Source organism: Pogoniulus pusillus, chromosome 28, assembly GCF_015220805.1.
Source record: "Pogoniulus pusillus isolate bPogPus1 chromosome 28, bPogPus1.pri, whole genome shotgun sequence".
Classification (NCBI taxonomy): domain Eukaryota; kingdom Metazoa; phylum Chordata; class Aves; order Piciformes; family Lybiidae; genus Pogoniulus; species Pogoniulus pusillus.
The window spans coordinates 16,929,935-16,954,723 of record NC_087291.1 but is presented as its reverse complement, the minus strand read 5'-3'; the positions used below and the strand labels follow the sequence as shown (position 1 = coordinate 16,954,723).

General features: G+C 50.9%; 2 protein-coding genes across 8 annotated transcripts in view; one reads left to right on the top strand and one right to left on the bottom strand.

Annotated features, from left to right (window-relative positions):
- Positions 1-2,897, top strand: part of PPP1R9A (protein phosphatase 1 regulatory subunit 9A) — a 133,777-nt gene extending 130,880 nt beyond the window's left edge. For 5 of the 7 annotated variants that reach the window (XM_064167053.1, XM_064167055.1, XM_064167051.1 and 2 more), the window contains 3 exons: positions 136-159; positions 1,278-1,460; positions 2,642-2,897. In XM_064167053.1, the coding sequence (XP_064023123.1) occupies positions 136-159; positions 1,278-1,460; positions 2,642-2,854 (420 nt within the window). In that variant the 3' untranslated portion in view covers positions 2,855-2,897. The remainder of the gene's footprint in view (positions 1-135; positions 160-1,277; positions 1,461-2,641) is intronic. The other 2 variants (XM_064167054.1, XM_064167057.1) reach the window with 1 other exon arrangement.
- A 3,784-nt stretch (positions 2,898-6,681) lies between these two features.
- On the bottom strand, positions 6,682-22,223 carry LOC135187964 (serum paraoxonase/arylesterase 2). Its single transcript, XM_064167058.1, has 10 exons — positions 22,103-22,223; positions 18,386-18,456; positions 15,284-15,339; positions 14,067-14,232; positions 12,128-12,254; positions 11,731-11,931; positions 11,021-11,102; positions 10,382-10,510; positions 9,023-9,191; positions 6,682-6,773 (listed from the first exon to the last, which is right to left on the bottom strand). Exons 1-9 carry the CDS (start codon positions 22,174-22,176, stop codon positions 9,033-9,035), a joined length of 1,065 nt encoding a protein of 354 aa, XP_064023128.1. The 5' UTR covers positions 22,177-22,223; the 3' UTR covers positions 6,682-6,773; positions 9,023-9,032.
- Positions 22,224-24,789: the final 2,566 nt, after the last annotated feature.

Below are 24,789 nucleotides of genomic sequence, written 5' to 3'. Positions count from 1 at the left end.
GAGACCTCTTTGGTTCTGAGTGGCTCTCTGTTTGCCAGGCCGGGTGCTGCCTGGCCTTTGAGATGCCAGTCTGTGCTCTCTCCTTCCTTTCTATAATGCTTTTCTTTCCCGTTTCTTTGTTGCTCCTTCCCTCAGAGCCTGGATATGATTGATGATGAGGTGAGACACTGGGGTGCTGTTGTGCTGAATCGTGTGGCCGTGGAGTCCCTGCTCGCAGAGTCACCTTCCTCCTGTCGTGCTTGGGGTGTGGCAAACCCTCTCTGTGTCCCAGCACCACCCTCTGTGTGTCCCAGCACAGCATGCAGATGTCGCTGGCTCCTCTCTTCTCCTCCTGCAGTTCTCCTCTCCCCTCTGCCAGGAGCTTTCGAAGCTTCAGCGAACTGCAGTTTCTACAGCGTGCTGGAAGGGGGAGGAGGGTTGGTGCCAGAGCAAATCCAGCAGCTGCACTGAGCTCCTGCTGGTGATAGGAGAAGATGGTGCTTGAACTGTCTTCTCCTGAGCCATGAGAGCTGGGCAGAGGGACGCTGAGAGCTCCCAGCTCCATCTCGCCCTCTCTAAAAGCTGCTTTCACAGCAGGCAGCTGCTGCAGGCAGCTGCTTTGCTGACCACGGCTGGGATAGAGTAGCTTTTGTTTCATGGCATACCCATGGTGGAATAAACTGGCAGAGCAGGGACACAGGAGTGCTCCATCAGCTGACACCCCCATCTGCCCCGCTGCTACTCTGCTTGAGCTCACTGCAGCAGCAGCAGGAGGTGAGGAGAGCAGGGCCAGGGCCATGGGACAGCTGTGTGTGACTTGCTGCTCCTCTGTGTCCTCTCATAGTCTTCCATGGAGAGCATAACTCTCACTGGCTGCTCGATGTCATCACTTCATCTTCAGAGTGATCTCCTGCGGGCTTTTTCCTCGCTGAATTTCTTGGTTCATAGCTTAACCACATCTGTCAATGAGCCTGTGAGGTGGGGTGCAGTACTCATTGCATGCCTTAGAAATGTTCCAGTTTGAAGGAGAGGAAGTGGGAACATTCCTGCTTGGAATGGTGCCAGCTGGACATTTCAGTCCCTCTTTGGGTTCAGAGGAATGCCAGCTCCTTGTTCTTCTGTCTGTCGATAGAGGACTTCTCAGGTACCTCGTACCCATCCTTAGATACCAGATGGGGTGCAGTGGTCTGATGCTGTTGACTGCAGTGTGAAGCTGGCACTGCCAGCTCTGCTCTGATGCTGATGGCTTGTGCAGAGGAATGCTGCTCCTCACCCACCCTGCCCTGGCTTTGTCACAGATCCTGGACGAGGGGCAGTCTCCTAAGCACAGCCAGTGCCAGAGCCGTGCGGTGCAGGAGTGGAGTGTGCAGCAGGTGTCCCACTGGCTGATGAGCCTCAACCTGGAGCAGTATGTGTCTGAATTCAGTGCTCACAACGTCAATGGGGAGCATCTCCTGCAGCTGGATGGCAGCAAGCTCAAGGTAACTGGCTGGACTTCAAGAATAACTGATTTTTGCTGTCACTTAGGTAAGACTTTGGCCAGCAGCAGTGACTCCCTGTTGGGGTGGTGCTGGACTAGAATAGCAAACACAGAGCAGAAAGCCACAGCAACACCTCGAGTTTCCATGCACACTTGGGTTCAGAAGCAGTGGTGAGAAGCTGAAGTTATCCCTTTGCCTCCTGAAGACTCTGGGTGTATAAAACGTGCCTTTACTTGCATAAGTGACACAGCAGCATGTTCGGTGCTGTTTGTGTGCACAGACCTCTCATCCATCTCTGGCTGGTGATCCAGAGAAGACAATAAACAGACATAAATCAGAAGCAGCAGCTGGAAAATGGATTAGTGGGATCCTGGAGACATGAGCTGATACCACAGAAGTAAATGGAATGGGCTGCCCTGGGAAGCTGTGGACACCTCATCCCTGGAAGTGTTTAAGACCAGGCTGGATGAGGCCCTGAGGAAACTGCTCTAGTGGAAGGTGTCCCTGCCCATGGCGAGGGGGGTGGAAGTGGATGATCTCTAAGGTCTCTTCCAACCCATTCCATGGTTATATGATAAATCCAGCCTGCTTTTGTCAAAACAAATTGCAGGAAGGGGCTGTGGGGGACCTCAGCAGATCTGAGAGTCCAAGTGTGGTCTTTCCTTCCTGATATTTTTTGCTGGTGTTTCACCAGCTCTGGGGGATTTAGAAGAGTGATTTTTTTGTCTAAAGCGTGGCAGTGAGAATTGGGGAAGTCTTAGAATCACAGGATCCTTTCAGCTGGAAAAGATCATCAGGTCCAACCATCTATGTTCTATGTCAGCTTAGCTGATTTCAGGAAGATAGTTAAATCTTTGCTTGCCTCATTTGGTCAATGAAATCGACACTGGTGGTGGCAATGGGATGTCATTCTTTAATGATCCAGAAGTGGAGGGCATGGCCAATAGTACACAAGTGCCTTCCCTAGGTAGCAGTTATGTATCTGAGTCTGTCTCCCATTGTTAGTCTTCTTTGGCCACAGAGGTGTTAGGTTGCTGGTTGGACTGGACGATCTTAGAGGTCTCTTCCAACCAAAACTATTCTACCTAAGAAAAGTTCTTACTGGAATATGAAAAGAAGGTGGTGGAGATGAGAGGCATGAAATTGCTTTGCCTTCCTCACTTTTGCTTTCCCCACGTCAGGCTCTTGGTATGACATCTTCCCAGGACAGAGCAGTCGTTAAAAAAAAGCTGAAGGAGATGAAAGCATCGTTGGAGAAGGCTCGCAAAGCTCAAGAGAAGATGGAGAAGCAAAGGGAAAAGCTGCGCAAGAAGGAACAGGAGCAGCTGCAGAGGAAGTCGAAGAAGCCAGACAAGTGCTCGTCAGACGCGACAGAGGGCGCCAGCGAGCAGTGAGCGGCAGCGGCGCTGGGGGCAGGCGGCGGCGCCGCAGGGCAGCAGCAGCAGCAGCTCAGCTCCGCTCCGCTGCCCCTGCGGCTTCCCTGTGCCGCCTCCAGGAGGCTGCGCACACGCAGCGGGGCTGTACGGAGAGTGCCCGGGCAGGTCTCCCTGGCCTGGGCTCCTTTTCCCTCACACCCAGCCCCGCGGTGTGTTCCGGTGTCGTTGGCAGCTGCCAGTCCATGTTCGTGTGGCAAATGTTTCCTTCCAAACCTCTCTGCTGAGCTCTGTGTGTTAGGTCACGTCAGTAAGCAGCATGGTGCCGAGGAGCACGGTCCACTGCTTCCCCTCTGCTGAGCAGGGTGGCCGCTCAGGACTGGGGGACGGCTGGACAGAAGGAGCTGTGCTCTGTCTGCTAAGAATTGACTTCACTTTCTAACTGGAAGTTCAGCTCCTTCGCAGCGTTTGGACACTCAACTCTTGTCAACTGGATTAAGTTTCATCTCGGTCAGTACCTTGAAGCAGCACTGCTCTGGAAACACAGCTGTTCAGTGACTTCTGATCATACACTGGAGATCAAGCCTGGAGAGTCAATATCCACCCTGAGCCAGAGACAGGAGGTGGAACTCTTTCTGTTAACTGCACAATAGCTAACCCAGGAAGGAGGCAAAGCCTTAACTGCTTCTGTGGGTTTACACAGAGATCTGAGGATAACATTTATCCTGCAGGTATCTGAGCAAGGAGGAATCTCTCACTAGAGCACAGCCTGTAGATCTGTACAAATCTTCTGCTCCCGCTGTGTAGGCAACTTTCTTATAGCACACTTTGCTTTCTTTTCCATCTGTTTTGAGCAGGCAACTGGGCTTATTTTGTTTCAGGGTTTGAGTTTGGTTCCCCCTCCCCACCACCTCCAAGAAAAACACCACATCTTCAGACCCCTTCTCCAGGAAGCACTGTGGAGAGTAAAAGCTTTGTGCTGTGCCGTCCTGAAGCTGTTGGAAATAGTTGTTGGACTTGAGCGTGCTGAAGAGATGTAGTTCTTGCAGGAGTGCACTTAAAGAAGAGGAGGGACCCTGGCTGAGCTGTGTACGTTGTTGTTAGTGCTGCCGTGGAGGTGATGGTTACAAAGCAATCCAAAGCTGCCATCTGTTAACTGGTTGGATCGATGTGTTTAAAGAACATTCCCACAAACCCCAGAACTTTTTGGCTCTAGGCTGTAGACTGTTTTGATGGCTTAGCAGTGGGAATGTTCCATCCTTCAGAGATTCCTCTTTTCCTGGTCCATGAGGCCAGTGGCAAAGCCTGCTGTGTAGTTCTGGCTGTGACTGCAGCAGCGTAGAGCTGGCATTGCAAAGTGTTACTGCCTCCTAAAAGCAGTGTTAAAAGATTGAGGATTCCATCAGAAGAATGGAGAGACGCCAGGCAAACACCCACAGGGAGAAGCCAGAGGGAGCAGCTTCCTGCTAAGTAGTCAAAGCCAACCACACAGCAGCATCTGTAGTGGAGAAACCTCACTGCCCTTCACAGCATCACAGATGGTAGGGGTTGGATGGGACCTCATAAGATCCTCAAGCCCAACTCCCCTGCCAGAGCAGTCTTTATGTACTCAGACCAACACAGAAGTCACTTAAGATCAGGTTAGAATCCTGAACTTAAACTTTGCCAGCCTGGAAAAAATGCAAATGCTGGGACTCCCCTGGAGAAAATGTTTGGTTTAGTTGGACTTGGCTTCTCTGGCTCTGTCCTCGATGGGGATTCTCCGCTGCCCTTGGATTCTCTGGCTGCGTACTTGATGGCATTCAGATCTGCCTCTGAAGCTCAGCTGTGGAGCAGTTGGGGTGCAGTGTTCATAGTTCCACTGCTTTTGATCCTGAGAATCAATTCCTTTGACAAGCAAAAGGGTTTGTGGCCTGAGAGAGCCTTTTTCCTCCAACCTGAACACACACCAGATCTACTTAACCTTAGCTTTCTTTTTCCTCCCAAATCCAAGTTTCTGCCACCTTTCTGATGTCTATTTTCTTCAGGTCTTAAAATGACATTTCCCTAAAGGATACTTCCTCCTCTTTCTAAAGGCTTGGGATATTTTTATCAAGGTAAAAAAACAACCAACCCACAACCAAACACCTGCTAACAAGAACTCCACACTGCACTGAAGCTTTCTGTGCTCTTTGTAGGAGAAAAAAAAAGCTGTCAGAAAAGGCTTTTTTTAACTATCCCTTCCAAACAACCATTCTGCTGTTTTAGGAGGTCATCAGTTTATATGTGAGTAAGAGAGAAGTGATCTGGGGAAACTGGAAACTTACCTGTTTTAAACACAATGGTGATAACTGCATTCAGTGGGTGGTTGAGGTTTCAATGGTGTTTACACTGCAGCAGTGTTTTAAGAGGTTTCTCTCTGGGCATCCAGGGGTGGTGGTGGTGTCCCAGGTGGATGTTGGGTGTGTAGAAAGATGAGACTTGCCTGGCAGTTACAGGCCATGAATTACCATCCCAGGCACTAGCACAGCACTGCAAATGCAAGGGCAAGGTTTGCCCAGCTTGAGCTGCAGCTCTCCACAGCCTCTGCCCTGCAGGCTGTGCTGGTTTTCACTGCTGACATGGAGGGGCAGGCTGCAAGAATTAAGCCTTGTGTTGATTGCTTAGCTGTGTGTGTTTGCAGAGGGAAGGTACTGGCAAGGCAAAAGTAAAACCTGATCCTGCTCTTCCTAAGTGTGGCCTTGTCCCTGCACTAGCATCAAAGCAGAACCCTTCTAATAGCACTTCCCTCACTCTGTGCTCTCCCTCACTTGAAAACCTCAGGGTGTCAGGGCCCAAAGCACTTGAAAAGCAGAGCTGTGAACACAGCAGCACCACTTCAATCAAGCTGTGAGTCTTTACCAGTCAGATGGGTTGCAGAGTGCAGGGAGCAGGTGGATGGGTTTGGTTGAGTCTGGGTGCATTAGTGATTGGAGAGAATTCAGTCTTTCTAGAAGTGCTGTAAGGGGCAGGAGGGTGGCAGGATTGCTTTACTGGAGTGTCACTATTCAAGGAAGGAAACCTTTTTGTCTGTTTTTAACCCTAGCTTTGACTTCCACGTGTGCCCTTTCAGCACCTCGCTCCTGCGCAGCAGGGTTATGAGTGACACCCAAGGCGACCTACCCACTCAGCACAGTGGAGTGTGGGTTGCACAGTCCCTTTGGTTGACCTCCTGCATGGATTTTACTGTAGTTTGCCAAGTATAAAACTGATTTTCCAAAGCTGTGATACCTTAGGCATGGCATTGAGCCCTCCAGTCCCTTTCTGTGATGGGCTGGCAGGACTACCTGGTACTTCTCCTGTTGGCATGAAGTAGTGATTTCTCAAGTCCTTGTCTTAGGCTTGGCAGCAGTGCTTTGAGCTGCCTGTTTCTTTGGGAGGTTTGGGCTGTGTTAGGAGCGAGCTGGAAGGTTTGTGAAACCAGATCTGCTGAGTTTGGCAGGGTGAGGAGAGGTGAGGAGGGCTCACAGCTCACGAGATGGGGTCCAACCTCTGTAACCCAGGAGCTTGAGCCTCCTGCTGGGAGCTTTGTCACTGGCAGCAGTGGAATCTGCTGGTACAAAAGTATGTGAAGGAAAGGGGGATGCAGAGCAAGCAGCCCCTCTGGAGGGGGGTGCAGAGTGAATCCCTCAGACCTTGCCATGCTGCTTTCCTCTTTCCCAGTCCCATGGCAGAGGTATCTCACTGGCCACTGACAGGTGCCAGCCATTGCTAGAAGCCCTGGCAGCTAACAGACTAAACTGCACTGTGCTCACTGTACAGATTGGCTACTCACATGGCTTTCTTTTTCTATGGTGGAAGAGAGGTGGTTGAGCTTCCAAGACTTTCCTTTTCCTTTTCTTTATTTTTTCCAAGAGGTCAAATGTATATGAAGTGCATGTTCTCCTGAACTTTTCCTTTGTACATCTTGGTGTCTGATCATCTGCATGGAAGACACAGTAGTGCCATGTCTGAGCTTGTTCTCTTGTGCTTGGTTGATATGAACTTCTCTAGATTGTTGAGTTTTCCTCCCCTTCCCACCCCCCCCTAAAAATAAAACAACCACACAAACAAACAAAACCCAGCAACCAACTTTGGTTAATATTTAGTTATTGGGAGCCATCACAACAAGAATCCATCCTGGTGGCCCTTTGTTTTCTTACAGTTTAAATACAGACAGCAGAGCCTCGTGGTTTCCAGTTGATTTGTTAGTGTAAATAACTTTCTTGCCAATGAGTATTCTTTGTTGTTAGACAACGAATGCAATAAACTGAGAGCTCCTGAATCTTTATTACAATTCTTAGCAAGTCCTCCCTTTGCCTGCCCACTTCTGGGTCATTCCAGAAGTACTAAAAGGTGAGTTCTGGGCTCCCAAGTTCCAGAGGGACAGGGATCTGCTTGAGAGAGTCCAAGCGAGGGCTGCAAGGATGCTGAAGGGACTGCAGCACTGCCTGATGAGGTAAGGCTGAGCCCTGGGGCTGCTTAGTCTGGAGAGGAGAAGGCTGAGAGGGGATCTGAGCAATGTCTATGAATAGCTGAGGGGTGGGGGTCAGGAAGGAAGGGACAGGTTCTGCTCACCTGTGCCCTGGGATAGGACAAGGGATAAGGAGCAATGGATGGAAACTGCAGCACAGGAGGTTCCACCTCAACATGAGGAAGAACTTGACTGTAAGGGTCCCAGAGCCCTGGCACAGGCTGCACAGAGAGGTTGTGGAGTCTCCTTCTCTGGAGCCTTTCCAGCCCTGTTTGGATGTGTTCCTGTGTGACCTGTGCTGGATTTTCTGGTCCTGCTCTGCAGGGGGGTTGGACTGGAAGATCTCCAGATGTCCCTTCCACCCCCTAACATCCTGTCACTGGACAGCTGTTGCTGTGTGGGACAGACTGGATCTTGCTCTGCTTGTTCTTTCCTTCCTTCTGCTCTGTGGAGATGATTTTAATGCCAAGCTTTTGGCCCAATTGCCAGGCCTCCAAATGGATCTCTTACAAGCTGCAATTATGTAAAGAAGCAAGAGGACCAAAAAAAGAGTAAAGAAAGAGAATGGCCCTTTGGGGGTTCATATGCAAGTGAAATGCAGCCTGCAGAGGCTGCTGCTGCTGGTCAGTGTTTGTGTGTTGGAAAGCCTTGGCTTAGTTTTGGTACAGAAAACACTTCACCATTTCACACCGCAGTGCTAGGTGGTGGTAAGAGGCACCTCAGACAGCAGAGCAGTTCTGAACATGCCTAAGATGTTTGGATGTGAATTTTAGTAAAGCACTGAGTGAGGAAGAAGCAGAGGGAGACAGGCTGTCCCATCAGTATTGTCATTTCCCTGGATTTACATCTGGCAGAATCTAGGCCACTCTGCACTTAAGCTGCCTCTTAACCCAGCCTGTGCATCCCTGCAGCTGAATCAGAAAGCTTCCTTGCTGCTAATATGGCCCCTACCTGCAACAAGATACAAGAAACCTCAACCCAGACTATTATCTTGATTAAAATAGGTGTGGGAAGAGGCTCTAACTGCACTACAGACACTGCTCAGCAGCTCCCTAAGCCTGGAGCAGAATGGTTTGGGTCTAGTTGATTGGACAGGGCTGGGTGATAGGTTGGACTGGATGAGCTTATGAGGTCTCTTCCAACTTGACTGATTCTATGATTCTAAGGTAAATGATTAAAGTGGAGTCAGGTTAGGAGATGGCTTTATGGGGGAAGAAGAAAGAAGTGAGCCTGAAATAACCTTTATTCTCCTCCCTGTTGTTTCAGGAGCATTAGGAAAAGCCAAGAGGAAGATCTGGAAGGAGGACCCTTAGCTCACTAGGCCCTGGGAAGGCCCAGGGGTCGGTGACAAGCAGCACAGTGGTGGTTAGCAACTCTCATTTACAAAATCAGCACTCTCTGGGGGTGGGGGGAACCCTAAACCACAAATCCAGTCACAACAGACAAGGCAGTGTCCGACAGTTGAGCCTGAAGTTGAAATTCAGATGAGTTCTCCTTTGTTAACAACACAGGGTCCAGCCCACTACACTACCTAGTTTTTTACCTTTAATTCCATTTCCTTTACTGTTGTACAAAACTCTCATGTTGGAGAGGAAGGCAAGAAAAAAAGTCCCTTTCCATGTCTCTGGTTCACCCTTGCTGGCACAGCCTCGTTAGTGAAATCTGGCAGAAGCTAAGTTCTGAAGGACTCCAATTCCTTCCAGTGCAGCAGACCTTACCCTCATCGAGCTATAGCTCACAGTAGAGAGCTCTGTGGAAGACGGTGCCAATGAGCAGCTTGCCCTGGTACACTGCTGCCACCGAGGTGCCCTGCAGCACGGAGCCGTCGTCGGCATAGACGCGGGTCACCGCCGGGCGCTCCCCGAGGATGTCCTGGATGTGCAGCACCTGCCCGAGGAGGAGAGAAGAGAGACACAGCTGCTGAGAGGCTTCCACCCACGCAGGGAATAGCAGCACCACAGAATCATAGAGTGGTTTAGGCTGGAAGGGAGCACAAAGATCAGCCAGTTCCAAGCCCCCCCCACCCCGCCATAGGCAGGGACTCTTCTTCCAACCTGGCCTGGAATACCTCCAGGGAGGTTGTGGAGCAAGTGACTTATGAAGAGCTTTAGACAAGGCTGAAATCAAACAGACACCAGCTAGGCCCCTGTGATCCCAGCTGCTAGCAGGCTGATGCCAGTACCTCGTTGCTTTCAGAAGGAAAGAAGAATGCCAGTGTCACCTACTGAGGACCCACACTGGCACAGATCAATCCTGCCAGGGCCAAGGTTTCTGCACTCAGTCAATTGGGTTTTGTTTGGTGCTGGCTCAGGCTTTTAACACAGTTCATCAAAGTCTGATTGCACAGCCACAGCTGCACAGAAAGCAGTCTGAGGAGTCCAGAATGCCTGAAATACTGGATGGAAATGATTCAGTTGTCTCCTGAGGAGCTGAATAGGTGTTTGTTAGTGGGAATGCACTGTGCAGGCATTCCCCTTGAGAGCAGAAGCTACAAGCTGGAAGCCAGCTGAGCCTTTCCCTTCAAAGAGTCTGGCCAAGAACTTCCCTGTGTAATGCAGAGCTAACTTATGAGGACAGGCTACAAGAATTGGGGCTCTTCAGATTGGAGAAGAGGCTTTGAGGAGACCTTTTAGTGGCCATCCAGCATCTGAAGGGGGCCACAGGAAGGCTGGAGAGGGACTACTGACAAGGTCTGGTAATGACAGGAGGAGGAGGAATGGGTTTGAACTGGCAGAGGGGAGACTGAAACTGGATGTCAGGAAAGAGTTAATTTTCACTGAGGGTGGTGAGACACTGGCACAGGTTGCCCAGGGAGGTTGTGGAGCACAGAATCACATCTTTGATCACATTGGGTGATTCTGTGCTCCACAACCTCCCTGGAGGTGTTCAGCACCAGGTTGGACGAGGCCTTGAGCGATCTGTTCTAGTGGGAGGTGTCCCTGCCTATGGCAGGGAGTTGGAACTGGATGAGCTGTGAGGTCTCCTCCAACCTAAACCGTTCCAAGTTAGAGCAGGGAGATTTGAACAGAGCAACTCTGTGGCACAGGCAGAGCCCAGAGACATCTCCCACAAGGTACCTCAGAGCCAGGCGGATCATCAGGGTCATCGTAGAAGAGCTTCATGCCATTGGGGTGGCATCCTGTCCAGATGTCCCCAGTGTGAGGGTCTACAGACAGGTTATCAGCCAGCGTGTCCAGCTGCAGGGTCTGTGCAACACAGAGGGGAAAGGGAAGGAAAGAGCAGCTAAAGCTAGCAGGAGTCCTGGCAGCAAACCAGACCATAAACAGCTTTGTCCAGAGCTTCCAGCTGACAAAACTTGGATTTTCTGAGGACTCTTCTCCCTCAGTGCTGTTACACTTTGCCCCTGGAGTGCTCCAGAACCCTCCTCTGTGCCATCACACACCTGCTTGCTGCTCCAAGCCTTCCCACCTACACTTGTGCTGACTGATGGCTTCAGTGCTTGGTTCTCTGACCAGCCTGACCAAGGCAGACTTCCACTGTGGCTCGACAGCACACCCAAGGAGCCTTCTCTGCTTGCTGATGTGAGAGTGCAAGCCCTGAAGCTGTGTAAGGGGCACACAGCACCTCTGCAAACCCACAGCAGGAGCTGTCCAGCCCTGAGCTTTACACATGGTCAGGCTGAAATCTGAAGCATTGCTAGGGGCCAGTCTGTCCAAGATTCACACAGAGCTCATTTCCATGGACCAGCAGCTCACCTTCACGTGGGTTAGACTCCAGTTAGCATGTTTCTCCATAACATGGACACTGTGGTCCAATACATCTGCCACATAGATGTACCTTCAAAAAAAAGCAGCTTTTAGAGATACACAAGAGTCAGCAGACACAAAAAGCAGCTCCTGTGCAAGCCCAGCTCCTCCCAGGAGCAAATTCAGCTCACAGTTCTCACACAGCAACAGACTGCAAGCAGGCCACAGGGTACTGAACTGAAGCCAACCTGCTGAGACACCACTGCAGCTTCACACTGTGCCAGGCCTTCTCAGTGCCATTATGACTCTGACACAGACCCTTGGAACCTGAAGCCCACAGATTTGCTTCCTTTTAAACTGAAGATCACTTATGTACAGCTCAAGGCTGGTTAACTCAGCCATGCAGACTTCCCCCCTCTTGCAGAAATCCTGCCTCATCAGTCCTTACAAGCAATATCCCCAGGGCTGGTTGAAGTGCAGCAGCTTTTGATCCTGTTGCCCACAAGCTCCCAGGCAAAGCAGCAAACATTGCCTCTAGTTAAGAAGAAGATAGAAGACTTCTGCTCTCCAAACCCTCCACATCACTGACATAGTGCAGGTAGTACTTTGCCTTACATGAGCCAGTTTAGCCACTTGGCCATAGAGAGAGACCACATCTACAAACCAGAATTTGGGCATTCTGTGTGAGCAAACAAATTCTAAGGTATCAAGAAACTTACTTTTTGTCTGGGGAGGTGTTAATGCCATTGGCTGAATAAAACCCAGCTGCTACTTCCTTAACTTCCTTTGGACTGTAGTAAACAACATTTGACCAAGTTAAACCCAAGAACATCTCCAAGGACATCAAGATGAAGTCAGTGAAGTAGTGGTCATTGGTGGCATAGAAGCTGTCTGGTCCCATAGCTACTATATCATTCACACTAACAAAATAAAAAGAGAGGGAGAGAAACAAATGAAGGAATGACATGAAAGCATGAAGGGGGAGAGAGAGAGAAGGGGGAGAGAGAGAAGGGGGAGAGAGAGAGAGAGAGAAGGGGGAGAGAGAGAGAGAGAGAGAGAGAGAGAAGGGGGAGAGAGAGAAGGGGGAGAGAGGGGAGTTGTGTCTGGCCCCAGTACCAGGTCAGAAGGTCATGACGAATGGTTTTCAGGTGCAGCAGGGAATTGTCATCTTCCATAAACTTGAACAGCTCCACTGTGCTCTTCTGCTGGGGGTGGTTCACAACAAAGAGGTACACACTGTCATCTTGAAAGAAGAGAGGGAAGCAGATGAAGTTCCTGCACCAGTCTGCAGGGCTAAGCAGCCCCCCGGTACAGAGCACATGCTGCGTGTGGTGCATTTGCCTCACAGCTCCCCTGCGGGAGAAGGACAAGCACCAGAGTAATGCAGAATGCCACTGCAAGGGGCTCCAGAGCTCCAGCTGCTCCTCCCCCAGGCTCACTCTACAGGGAACTGCTGTGCAAACTACATCTGTGCTGCTTCTACCAAGGAAGAACGAAACCATCACAGAACCAGAGAAGATGGAGAACATCTGGTCCAACACCCTTCCCTGAGCAGGTTCACCTAGAACAAGATGGCATTCAGGCAGGTCTGCAGAGATGGAGACTCCACAACTTCTCTGGGCAACCTGCTGCAGTATTTCACTGCCCTCAACTGTGAAGAGCTTGTTCCTAACATCCAACCTAACTCTACCCTGCTCTAGTTTAAAAGCATTGCCATGTTCTCCTCTCCAAGACATGCTGCCCTGCGGCAAGCTCTGGCTACCAATAAAATACCCTTCATCCTCTCCCTAGCCTTCCCTTGAGGATTTTAGCAGGGCAAGTAAGAGTTTGCAACTAGCTGGAGAAAGAGAACCACTGCTGCTGCTGGGCCTAAGCCTCCATCCAGTCACAGTGTGCAGAGAGTGGTGGAGGTCCTACCTCCAGAGACATTCAAGGTCAAACATGATGAGGCCCTGAGCAACCTGATCTAGTTGGAGATGTCCCTGCTCCCTGCAGGACCCTTTGAGTGTCCCTTCCAACCCCTTGCATTATCTGACTGGCCACAGAGTCTTGGTAGCTTGCAGTGATTTGCTAATTTACTGTTTAGCCACAAAAGTCTCCATTCTGGTCATTCTGAGTGACAGCCTCCTCTCTTGAGGTCACTACTCCTCAACACCATTGAGCCCTGGGTGAGATGGATGTAAACTGGTAAAATAATCCTTGTGTGGCTTTCAACCACACAGGACTGAGAGGGGATTTAATCAATGTCTATAACTATCTGAGGGCTGGGGGTCAGGAGCGGGGACAGGCTCTGCTCACTGCTCCCTGGGATAGGACAAGCAGCAATGGGTGGAAGCTGCAGCACAGGAGGTTCCAGCTCAACACAAGGGGGAACTTCTCTCTTGTAAGGGTCCCAGAGCCCTGGCACAGGCTGCCCAGAGAGGCTGTGGAGTCTCCTTCTCTGGAGGCTTCCCAGGCCTGTCTGGATGTGTTCCTGTGTGCCCTGGCCTAGATGGTCTGGTCCTGCTCTGGCAGGGGAGTTGGACTCAATGATCCCTTGGGGTCCCTTCCAAGCCCTGACATCCTGTGAGCCTGGGACCCTGTGATCTCTCTTCCCATAACCCTGCAGGAAAAGATCAGCATTTTCTGATTCTGCTGAAGCATTTTGTGATGCTGCTGAATTCTCCTGAGCTGCTACACAGGCAGCTGAGACTGGAGAAGGACATATTTACTTTTGTCTAGCTATAGACTTCAGATGAGTGCCACCCCACGTGGAGAGCTCAGCTCTGTCTCTGCCATGGTGCACTTGGCCAAAGAGCACCCTTCTGACCCCTGACAGCCTCTCAGCCTGTGACTTGTCTCCTGTTTTCTTTCCAATGGTTGTCTTTCTGTCTCATCCAGCCTGAGAGACTGAGCAAAGGAGGCAGCTGGCATCCAGATAAGAGCCCCAGAGAGACAAAAAGCCTGAAAATATTTTCTCTCCCAGCAAGAGCAGGCTGTTGGAGGTGTAGTGCAAGGCTGCAGAGGGATTTCTGTTTGTGCTCCTGGGGCTGAGATCTGCCTCAGCTGGCTTTACCTTTGTCTATGTAGGTGCTGATCCCATGAGGGTTAAAGGATGCCAGGTCAAACCCTCGGCTGATTCTCAGTTCCACTGCTCTGGGATTGTCTTCATTTAAGTCCATCAGAAATATTTCACCTGGCTTGTCTGGAGCAAGGCTTTTTACTCCTGGGTATTTCAAGCCCTGTAAAATCAAAACACACAAAAATCAGTCCTGGATAAAAGAAGGTAAAGGGAATCATCACAGGGCTGAAAATGCTGGAGCCTTGATCAGGATGTCATGGAATCATGGAATGGTTCTGGTTGGGAAAGATCTTTAAGATCATCCAGTCCAATCGTTCCCTAACTCTACCAAGGCTGGTACTAAACCATGTCACTCAGCACCACATCTCTGCCTCTTTGGAGCACCTCCAGGGATGGAGATTCAACCACCTCCCCGAGGAGTTTGTGCAGGCCTTGAGAACCCTTTCAGTGTCCCTCTGCTTCAGCTCACCATGCCAGGGTGGACAGAGAGGGACCAGCTCTGCCTTCCCTGCAGAGCCCAGGGATTGCATTGCAGAGGGAGCAGGCTGTATGGAGGGCACAAGGAGCTGTGCCCAAGGCACCACTTGGGGTGGGTGCTCCTCATATGTCAAACCACTCTGCAAACAAAGCCCACAGTGAGGAAGGCCAAACTGGAAGTACAGCACCACTGCCTGCATCCACAGGAAACAGCAGGAGTGTGGCAGCTCACAATTCCTGGCACAACCTTTGCAACCTGATCACTTGGAGCATCAGTTTCTGCTTTAGAAAAATAATCACCCATCATCTTGCAAAGAAAAGCCTGAGAAATCTATGCCCTAAAGGCTAAAAATCACCTAGAAGCAACAAAAGCAACACATAAAATCAGTAGTTTGGCTTTTTTTTAAGCCAGGGAATTAACACAGCTTCTTATTAAGGGAGAGGCTTGACCTGTCAACATGGTAAGCAAGCAGCATGGAAGAAATGAAAGGTGATGTGGGCGGATGAGGCAGTGCAGTAGGATACATGTGTCAGAGCCACCACCACCACTTCAGCCTCAAGGAGTACACTTGGTCAAGCAGAAGAAAACAGCAGCTAAGCTGATGCAAGTCTGAGCTGTTCCTGTGGAGCCAGTCAGCCTTGTGGGAAGAGTTCAGCCTGCAATCTTCAGCTGTGGCTTCTGCAGATAAGGCAGCAGGGAGGGCCCTGCCCGGGGAAGGGGCAGAGGCACTTACGGAGCTAATGAAAGCCAGGCCATTGGGAAGTATGTCGATGTCTTCGGACCCAGTTTCTGCAAGACAGACAGAAAGAGACTCTTTCAGGTGATATTCAACATCCTATCCAAAAATCCCTCTTTTTTAGTGCAAGTCCAGCTCTCAGCAATGTCCTTTTCTGGTAGGACTGCACAAGTGCAGTGGAGAAATTTGCAACCTGTTAGAAGTGGTGGCAGAAGTCACTGGCATGCCAGGGTAGGAAGTCACCCCAAGGTCCACTCTTCTAGGGGCTCAGGGGTGCCCCTGTGGTGGCCAAGCAGTCTCCTGGGCAGGCATTGGAACAGGCTGCCCAGGGAGGTGGTGGAGTCACTGTCCCTGGAGGTGTTCAAGAACCCTGTGGCCAAGGCCCCTTGAAACACGATTTAGTGGCCATGGTGGGGTTAGGTTGGAGGCTGTGCTCTTAAAGGTCTCTTCCAACCAAACCAATTCAGTGATTCCACTCCAGCTCCCTGTGCCCTGGGGGTGGCAGAGGATGCATCAGCTGCTTTGGATGCTACTGTTCTGCTGCATCAGTTGGTGCAGTGCTGGGATTTTCAGAGCAGGACTGCAGCCACCACTCAGTCCCAGCACTTGCATAAGGCAGCTCTGGGAACTGCACACACCAATTGTGGCTGGGCTGGGACACTTCTCCAGGGTGGATTGCCAAGTTCTCAGGTGACAGAGAACCTGCTCTGTTTTTAACAGCTAAGGCCTTTAACAGGCCACACTTTGAGGGATGGTTTCCAATCCTGCCAGCTCCTGCAGCTCCTGTGACACTTTTATTCTGCTAGGGAAATAAAGTTTCAATGTAATGATTAAAAAAGTAGGTAACATAAAATCTATGAAGTAGAAATACATTTTTAGGCTGTGAGCAAGCCTTCTCCACACAGCTTTTGGTCTGCTGCTGAAGCCTGTTTGCCATCCCAGAGTTTCACTGCTGCCCTGAGAAGCCTTCCTTCTCCTCTCCAAACGCCCAGCATGAGCAGCACTCCCCCACCAGCCACTTCCCAAGGGATGGGCGGATTAAACCCACACGGGGAGCATTTGCTTCAAGGAGGAAACTGCTCTGCAGGTTTGCTTTAACAGAGCTTGCCCACAGCTTGCCCCATCTGTCCACACCCCCTCCTGCTTGGCCACAGAGCATCCTGTGAAGGCCACACCACCCTTGGCATCTCCTTCCAGGGAAGGGCCTGCAAATCTGAGCTGGGCTTATTGTTTGCTTTTATGTAACTCCTGTTTATCCCAGCACTAATTCAGCCGGACTGTAATTCACCCTGAAGCTACCAAACAGCTCTCCGGGGAGGAATCTGATCGTCAGATACCCCAGCCCAGGCAAGCTCCTCCCCAGCTCAGCCCTGGAGAGATCTGGAGACAACTTCTCCCAGAGGGACAGTGGAGGGAGACACAGAATCACAGAACTGTCAGAGTTGAAAGGGACCCCAAGGATCAGCCAGTTCCAACCCCCCTGCAATGTGCAGGGACACCTTATCCTACATCAGGCTGCCCACAGCCTCAGCCAGCCTGGCCTGAAACACCTCCAGCCATGGGGCCTCAACCACCTCCCTGGGCAACCCATTCCAGCCTCTCACCACTCTCCTGCTCAACAACTTCCTCCTCACCTCCAGTCGGAATTACTCAATTAGTTTTCTGTTAATCACCATCAAATAAGCAATATTCAGAGTCCTCTGTAAGTAAATTTCAGCTCAATCCAGAAGACTCAGAACATTTGTGAAGTGAAATTCCTTCTGCACATAACCTCAGGCAAAGGAACTCTGCACACAGCAGTAATTTGACTTTACAAAGATGTTTGATTCCTGAGACAAGGAAGATTTCTGAACTCAGCTCAGTGACTCAGCAAGCCCCAAAGGCAAAGCTCTTTAAAGCTCATTCAATGATTTTTTTCCCCCCTTTTTATTTATACGTGCAAAAATGTAAGGAAAATTCCACAGAATTTCAGACATTCCCAAAAATACTGAAGAGGAGAATAAAGCCCAGCCCTTAGGTCTGTATTAAGTTTAGAAATGACAATTTGGGGGGAAAGGAGGACACAAAAAAGCTATCAAGTTTAAAGCTATCCATTTTATACCCTGCTTATCCTAAAGGGAGGAGAAACAAAAGAAGACAGAAACGTTGCTGTGTGCTAAATACATGATCCAAAGTACAAAGTCAACATTTCAGCCACTCTGTTAAACCTCTCTGCAATCCAGACTAAGATGGCAAATACAACCTCTTGCTCTTTGAAACCACACAGCTGAATTTTGCAATCATACCCAGCTCCTGCCTGCTGTCTGCACCACGTGGGACCAGCCTGCTCCTAAACCTCTGCAAAACGAGGCACTAAGGTGAGCAATCCTGGCTGGCATTGGGCAGCCATTCCTTCACCACAGGCCTGTAGCTTTCTTGTAAAGCTTCCACCCTGGCAGCATGACCTGTGCTCAGTCTGTCCTCAGCTGACAAGCACCTGTAGCCACCTGCCTGAAGAGCCTGCACACCCTGGTCTAAAAGCCAAACCACTTCCTAAGTGGCTTAGCAACAGAGAAGTGTTTGCAACATATTAGAAAGGGAACAGAATCACAGAATGGTAGATCACAGGACCAGGGGTTGGAAGGGACCTAAAGAGATTGAGTCCAACCCCGCTGCCAGAGCAGGACCACACAATCTAGCACAGATCACAGAGGAACACATCCAGACAGGCCTTGAAAGGCTCCAGGGGAGGAGACTCCACAACCTCTCTGGGCAGCCTGTGCCAGGGCTCTGGGACTCCTACTGTAAAGAAGTTCCCCCTTGTGTTGAGCTGGAACCTCCTGTGCTGCAGCTTCCACACATTGCTCCTTGTGCTATCCCAGGCAGCAGTGAGCAGAGCCTGTCCCCCTCTCCTAACCCCCATCCCTCAGATAGTTACAGATACCAAAAAGTATTAAACCAAACTAGTCTGATTATTAGCACAATTTCTTCCTGCAGTTTCTCCCTACCTCAGAGTCCAAGCAGCAAATTCAAGTCAAGGCTCGGGAAAAGCTGTCTTTGAGAAGCATGTGAAAAGCAAGCTGGACAAAAGCAGTGCACTCAGGCATGTGGAGCACGTACCGATGCCTTTAACGAGCCGGCAGGTCGGGAGGGTGAGCGGAGCCACTTGCCGGGAAGCGTTCAGCCGGGCCCTGCAGGAGGGAAGAGCAGGGTTAACAGCACACGGCCAGCTTCGCACAGCCAACACTCCTAGCCTGGCCTCATCCTCGGTTTATTGGCTGTCATATCACCCCAACAGATCAGCTGTAAAACACTGAGCAAGCACAAACCAGAACTGACAAGAGCAATTGCTCCGAGTCGCTGTGATGGCTCCACACGGGCAGGGATTAACAGATTCTCCCGCACTGAATAACTCCACGAACCCGACCTGGCTCATGGGCTTCAGGGACAAGCTCCCAGAACCCCAGTGCAGCCCAGCCCATAAACTGTCATAGCCACACTTGCTTCAGGTTTCAGTCACCTAAATATAGCAGCAGCCCACAGTCAGGATCAGCATTTCAGATGGAGAGGGCAGTAAGGATCAGCATTTCAGATGAGGAGAGGGCAACCTCCTATCCCAACCCACTGGCTATTTCTGGTGGCCAGGCCACCAGCAGTTGCTCTTCCTACATTTCTTAGCCCACATTCAAAGGCAGCAATAGTGTTGTTGCAAGGCTTGACTATCTATTTCCTAACAGCTGGTAGCACAGTTTTCAGCCATCAGCTTTGCCCTCCTCTCTGCTGGTGCCCACCCAGAGCATCATTCTTCAGCAGTGCTTCTTTCATTCCTCAGCGCCCATGAAACTCGATCTCTGGCTCATGATTTACTGGACAAACAGTTTGTAACTACCTGAGCTCCCATTTCCTCATCTCCTGCATTCCAAGTTGTCTGCAAATCTGCACTAAAGGAGGTGCTTTGCACAGGGATTTGACTAGGGATGTGACTGTCCCCTCCACCTTGCACTGGTGAGGCCACACCTCCAGTGCTGTGTCCAGTTTTGGGCCTCTCACTACAGGAAAGAGCAGGTCCAGAGAAGGGCAATAAAGCTGGTGAAGGGCCTTGAACACAAGTTTTGTGAGCAGCAGCTGAAGGGATTGGGGTGGTTTAGCCTTCAAAAGAGGAAGCTGAGGGAAGATATCAGCACCCTCCACAAAAGGAGGCTGGAGCAAGGTGGGTGTCAGTCTCTCCTCTTGTGAAGCAATTGACAGGACAAGAGGAAATGGCCTCAAGTTGTGCCAAGGGAGGTTCATGTTGGACACCAGGAAAAAATTCTTCACAGAAAGGGTTATCAAGCACAGCAAAAGGCTGCCAAGGAGGTGGTGGAGTCACCATCCCTGGAGCTACTTAAATGATGTGTGGAGGTGGTGCTTAGGGACACAGTTTAGTAGTAGCAGCTTAGCCATAGCAGTGGGACTGTGAGCTCTGGGCGAGCAGCTGGACTTGATGCTCCCAAAGGTGTCATCCATCCTCACCAGTTCTATGATTCTGTGACTCAGTTTAAGTGCTTTCTCTTAGGGAAAAGAAAAAGATATATGCTATTTTGGACATCCTGACACAGAAACACAGCATATTATGGCGCTGTGGACCAGTATGGTCAAACATTTCAGTCCTGCTACTAAGCCAGGCACTCCTTTGCAGCCTGTAACATGTGCTGAGGCTGCAGCTGCCCCAACCCCAGGCAATTCTGAATGCAAAGCTCCCGTAGCTCAACCCAGCTGCATTTGTGATGTAGTTTTAGGCACAAACTAAACAGCACTATCGCTCTGTGGAATGAAAAATGTGTGATATGGCTGAGAGGACCATGTGGGATGTCAGTCCTGCAGCTTTTTCATCACCTAATTAAGAATTCTGAGTTGCTTCCATGCTATATAATTGACACAGATTGTTAACATAAGCCCAGAGGAAACTAAAAAAGGGTAAAAAGCACAGAGGACAGCAAGGGAAGGGAGTCAAATTAAACTCTCCCAAGCCCTCTCCCCCAGCTCAGGAGTCCTGACAGGGAATTACACTGGATCCCAGCCCACAAGCTGCACAGGAGAGATATCAACTCTCACTCTGCCCCTTGGCATGCCAGCAGAGCTGAACCCAGCATGGTGGGGCTCAGGGCAATCAAGCCCCACATCCACAGTGCTGCCTGCAGAGGGATTTTCCCTCCCTTATTTGCATCAGCCTTTCCTGGGCAAATTGCTCCAAAAGCACAGCAGGAAGTCAGCCAGCAGCCAGCAAGGGATGGTGATATCCCGACAGCATTCCCAGGGAAACACTTCATGGGCTGGAATGAGAGTAATTCAAAAGGACACTGGTCACAAGCCTGCAGTGTAGAGAGAGGCTTTTCCAACATGTGTGAGTTTATCTAGCCCAGGCAGCCTCAGCTCCTCAGCCAGATGGCCTAGATAACTAACTGCCCGGACTGAAAACAGAGCAGGCCTGCAAACTGGGGGAGAGGCAACTTCCAGAAAAGCAGGGATTGTGCCACTTGGTGCAATCCCCCTGCACAACACCTTTTCCCACTCAGCCTTCTCTCCAGTTTCAATCATCCACCCACTGTCTCACTTTACAGAACACAAATGACAGGCACTCCCTTCCCTTCAGCAGCAACCTGTTGCATCTTCAAAGGCCTCTTTCACTTTTGCTCTTCTCTAGACTAACCAGTCTCAGATCTTTGGGGTCTTTTTTACTGACAGGACTGAAAATCATCTGTTATTCTGGGCTTTGTTCCCAGCTTTGTTGGGTTTTTGTTTCAATGAATGGCTTAGGCTGGAAGAGACCTCAAAGATCATCTACTCCAACCGCCCTGCTGTGGCGAGGGACATCTCTCAACCAGACCAGGTTGCTCAATGTCCCATCCAACCTGGGCTTGCACAGCTCCATGGAGGGGACATACACAACCTCTCTGGAGTCTTGCCACCCTCGTAGTGAACAATTTCTTCCTAAGATCCAATCTAAACCTAGTCTACTTCAGTTTAAATCCATTTCCCCCTTGTACTCCTAGTGGACACTCTTCAAAGTCCCTCTGTAGCCTTCCTGTAGGTTCCCTTTAGGTATCAGAAAGCTTTTAGAAGGTCCCCCTGGAGTCTTTATTTCTCCACGTTGAACACTCCCAGCTCCCTCAGCCTACTCTCATAGCAGAGGTGTTGGAGCTCCTGCATCATCTTTGTGGCCCTCGTCTGAACTTGTTCCAACAGATCCCTGTACAGCCAGGATCATTCCGGGAGCACATTTCTGCCCTGAGCGCTGTACAGGCTGAGCACCTTATCAGAACAGAGCGTTACAAAACGCTAACACGCAAACATACCTACACATGAACAGCCTTTCCCTTGCTAGTGATGATGACAGCAATGCCGCAGAGCACAGTGACCCTAACGCTGGGCCCCCACTACAAGGACGACACCGTGGGGCTGGAGCGGGTCCCGAGAAGGGCAGCAAAGGTGGCGGAGGGTCTGGAGAAGAGGGCTGGTGAGGAGCAGCTGAGGGAACGGCGGAGAAAAGGAGGCTAAGGGCAGACCTCCTGCCTCTCTACATCTCCCTGAAAGGAGGCTGGGGCCATGTGAGTGCTCCCCGAAGCCGGGCTCCAGGGGAGCTGAAGTGCCTCCGCTCTCGGAGGGCCGCAACCGCCAGCCCCTGCCCGGCTCGGCACCGATCGTGAGGGGTCAGTTCAGCCTCCCCTGCTCCGCCCGCAGGTCCGAGCCCCCGGAGCCCATCCCCGGTGCCCCTCGGCTCCCAGCTGCTCGGTTCCCCGGCGGGCCCTGGGCTGCCCTGCCTCGCTGGGCGCCGCCCGGCGGCCCCTCTCGACTCACCGCAAGGTGAACAGCCGCTCGGCCAGCAAAGCTGCCGCTATGCCGACGAGAGCCACCGCCAGCAGCTTCCCCATGCTCGCTCCCGGCGCGGCCGCGTCCCTCCCCCGGGGGCAGGGCGCTGCACCGGCGGCCGGCCCGGCCCGCCCCCGAGCGCCGGCGGGGCAGGGCTGCCCTGCCCCGCTAAAGCCCTCCCGACAGCCGCCGGCCCCGGGCAGCGCCGCAGCGAAGGGCAGCAGCAGGAGCTCGAGTCAGGCCGGCTCCGGAGGCACCACGCTGCAGCACCCGGGCGGGGGGCAAAGGTCTGGATTCACTGAGTGTCGCACTTGTTCTAAGGGAGGAGAGACCAACCCCCACCTGCCTCCAACCTCCTCCTCTCAGGGAGTTGTAGAGAGCCAGAAGGTCTCCCTTTAGCCTCCTTTTCTCCAGGCTAAACATCCCCAGCTCTCTCAGCTGCTCCTCATCAGCCCTCTTCACCAGACCCTTCACCAGCTTCATTGCCCATTGCTCCAGCACCTCAGTGTCTCGGAGTGAGGGGCTCAAAACTGAACCCAGGACTCAAGGTCTGGCCTCACTAGTTGTGAGTCCATGCGGACAAACCCTTCCCTGGTCCTGCTGGTCACACTATTCCTGCTACAGGCCAGGATGCTGCTGGCCTTTCTGGCCACCTGGGCACACCCTGGGTCATCTTCAGACAGCTGCCAATCAGTGCTCCCAGCTCTTTCTCTACTGGAAAGTGCTTTCGCTGCTCTCACCCAAGTCCTAAGATCTGTTTTTGGCAATGCCTGTGAGTTCAGTTTAAGATCTCCTTAGACTGTCTTTGAAACTGCCCACACTCTGTTGACATCTTCTGCTTAATTCTGTAGTGAAACTACAGCAGCACCAAGGCTGGTTTCTACTTGCTTCCTCCTGTGTGCCTTGTTTTCATGCCCACACCTTTGAGTCAAGAAGCACTGACACCTCACTAGCTGATAAGATTTGCCCTCAATGCCCTTCACAGTCTGAAGGGTCTAGTTCATAATATCACACCTCTGCATTTGGCCTGATCAGCCAACCAGAAGTGCTCCAGAATAGTATTCTGACCTTTAATCTTTAGTGTAAAACCATTGTGAATGCTTTGACAATGAGTGAATTTACTGTAGATCAACATCAGAGAGAGCAGAATCTGGATAACAAGACAGCTTTATCTTTTTAGAGTTGGTTTGGTACAGCACCTGGTGTTTCAGCACTGACTCAAGCAGGATGAAATTTGACATGGTTATTGTGAAATGCAGATCTGTGTCTACATGCCTGCTGTATCTTACCTCCTAAAAAACCCATCATTCTGGGCTGCATCAAAGGTATTGTGGCCAGAAGACTGCCAGAGGCGATTCTGCCACCCTGCTCTGATGAGACCTCACCTGGAGAACTGCATCCAGCTCTGGGGCCCTCAACACAAGAAGGATGTGGACCTGATGGAGTGGGTCCAGAAGAGGCCACAAAAAAAAGATCAAGAGGACTGGGGCAGCTCCCCTCTAAAGACAGGCTGAGAGATCTGGTGTCCCTGCTCATGGCAGGGGCATTGGAACTAGATGATTCCTGGGGTCCTTTCCAACCCTGACAATTCTACAGTTCTGTGGTACCTGAGGGGGTTCACAGTGCCTTTTGCAAAGCCAAAATCATTCCTGCAGCAACACCAAGACATACTGATTTTCTCAGCTGCTGAGAATAATCCATGTCAAGCTGACATCAATGCATTTGTTGGTGAGGGTGCTGAAAAGGCTGTCACACTCTGGCTTTCAGCCTTGTCCTACTTCAAAGTGAGCAAAGGTCTCTACCTCGCCTTTGTGGAGCTAACTACTGACTCCAGTGCTGTCAGCCAGGAGCAGCCCAGAGGCATCTGCATAAATTTGGATGCCCAGATAAGTCTGTGAGCATATTTTGGTTATTTCATGATGGTTTGAGGTAATGCAAAGGTTCTAAGTGATGACAAGATGTCAGAACATGTCACTGTCAGAAACAGCCCCAAGCAAGGCTATGTCCTAGACCAACTTTTGTTAGCTGTCTTTCATGCAGCAGTGCTCCCTGCTGCATCTGGAAGCTACAGTGAAGGAAGCTGCTCTAATTATTGTATAGGTGACAGAACTGCTAAACTGGAAAGATGCCAGGCTAAGCCCAAAGTCAGACAGATCCTCCCAAGCAGTCTGCCCTTTGCTGCTGGTGGTGTGCTTGGTGTGCAGTGTATTACTGATAGCTTTGATTGCCCTGCCATGGCTCGGCCTTGTCACAAGCACAAAGCAAATAACGCTCTCTTTTTTCCAGGCAGAAGCATGCTGAGCTAGTAGTGTGCTTTGGCAATACAATGCTGGAGTCTGGCAGGTGAAATTCTGCTAACTTGCAGCTCCTCAAGCACCGTGACTGCTAACAGTTGCTTAAAGGAAGGAAGAGAGTGTCACATAGCTCTTGAAAAATAAAAGCTGCGTATGAAGTGAAGGAGGTTCCTGACTTCACAAGTGGAAGATAGATTCCTTCCTGTCATCAGCATCATCACTCTGCACAACAGTGGCTCTGAGTCTCACACTCTTGCACTTTAAGTCAGGACAGCATCCTGAACACTGAGATTTGAACCCTGTCAACTATTAACCAAAGATTCTTGCAGGCTTAGCTACACTGGTGTGAGCATTGGTGCACGTATCAGGCAAAGCATTGCA

Coding starts and splice junctions, on each gene's coding strand:
- LOC135187964 (XM_064167058.1), bottom strand. CDS start 22,176: ATGGGGAAGCTGCTGGCGGTGGCTCTCGTCGGCATAGCGGCAGCTTTG. Junction 12,255..14,066: donor CAGCACCTACATAGACAAAG/GTAAAGCCAGCT, acceptor TCTTCTTTCAAG/ATGACAGTGTGTACCTCTTT. Junction 11,932..12,127: donor CGTCATGACCTTCTGACCTG/GTACTGGGGCCA, acceptor TTATTTTGTTAG/TGTGAATGATATAGTAGCTA.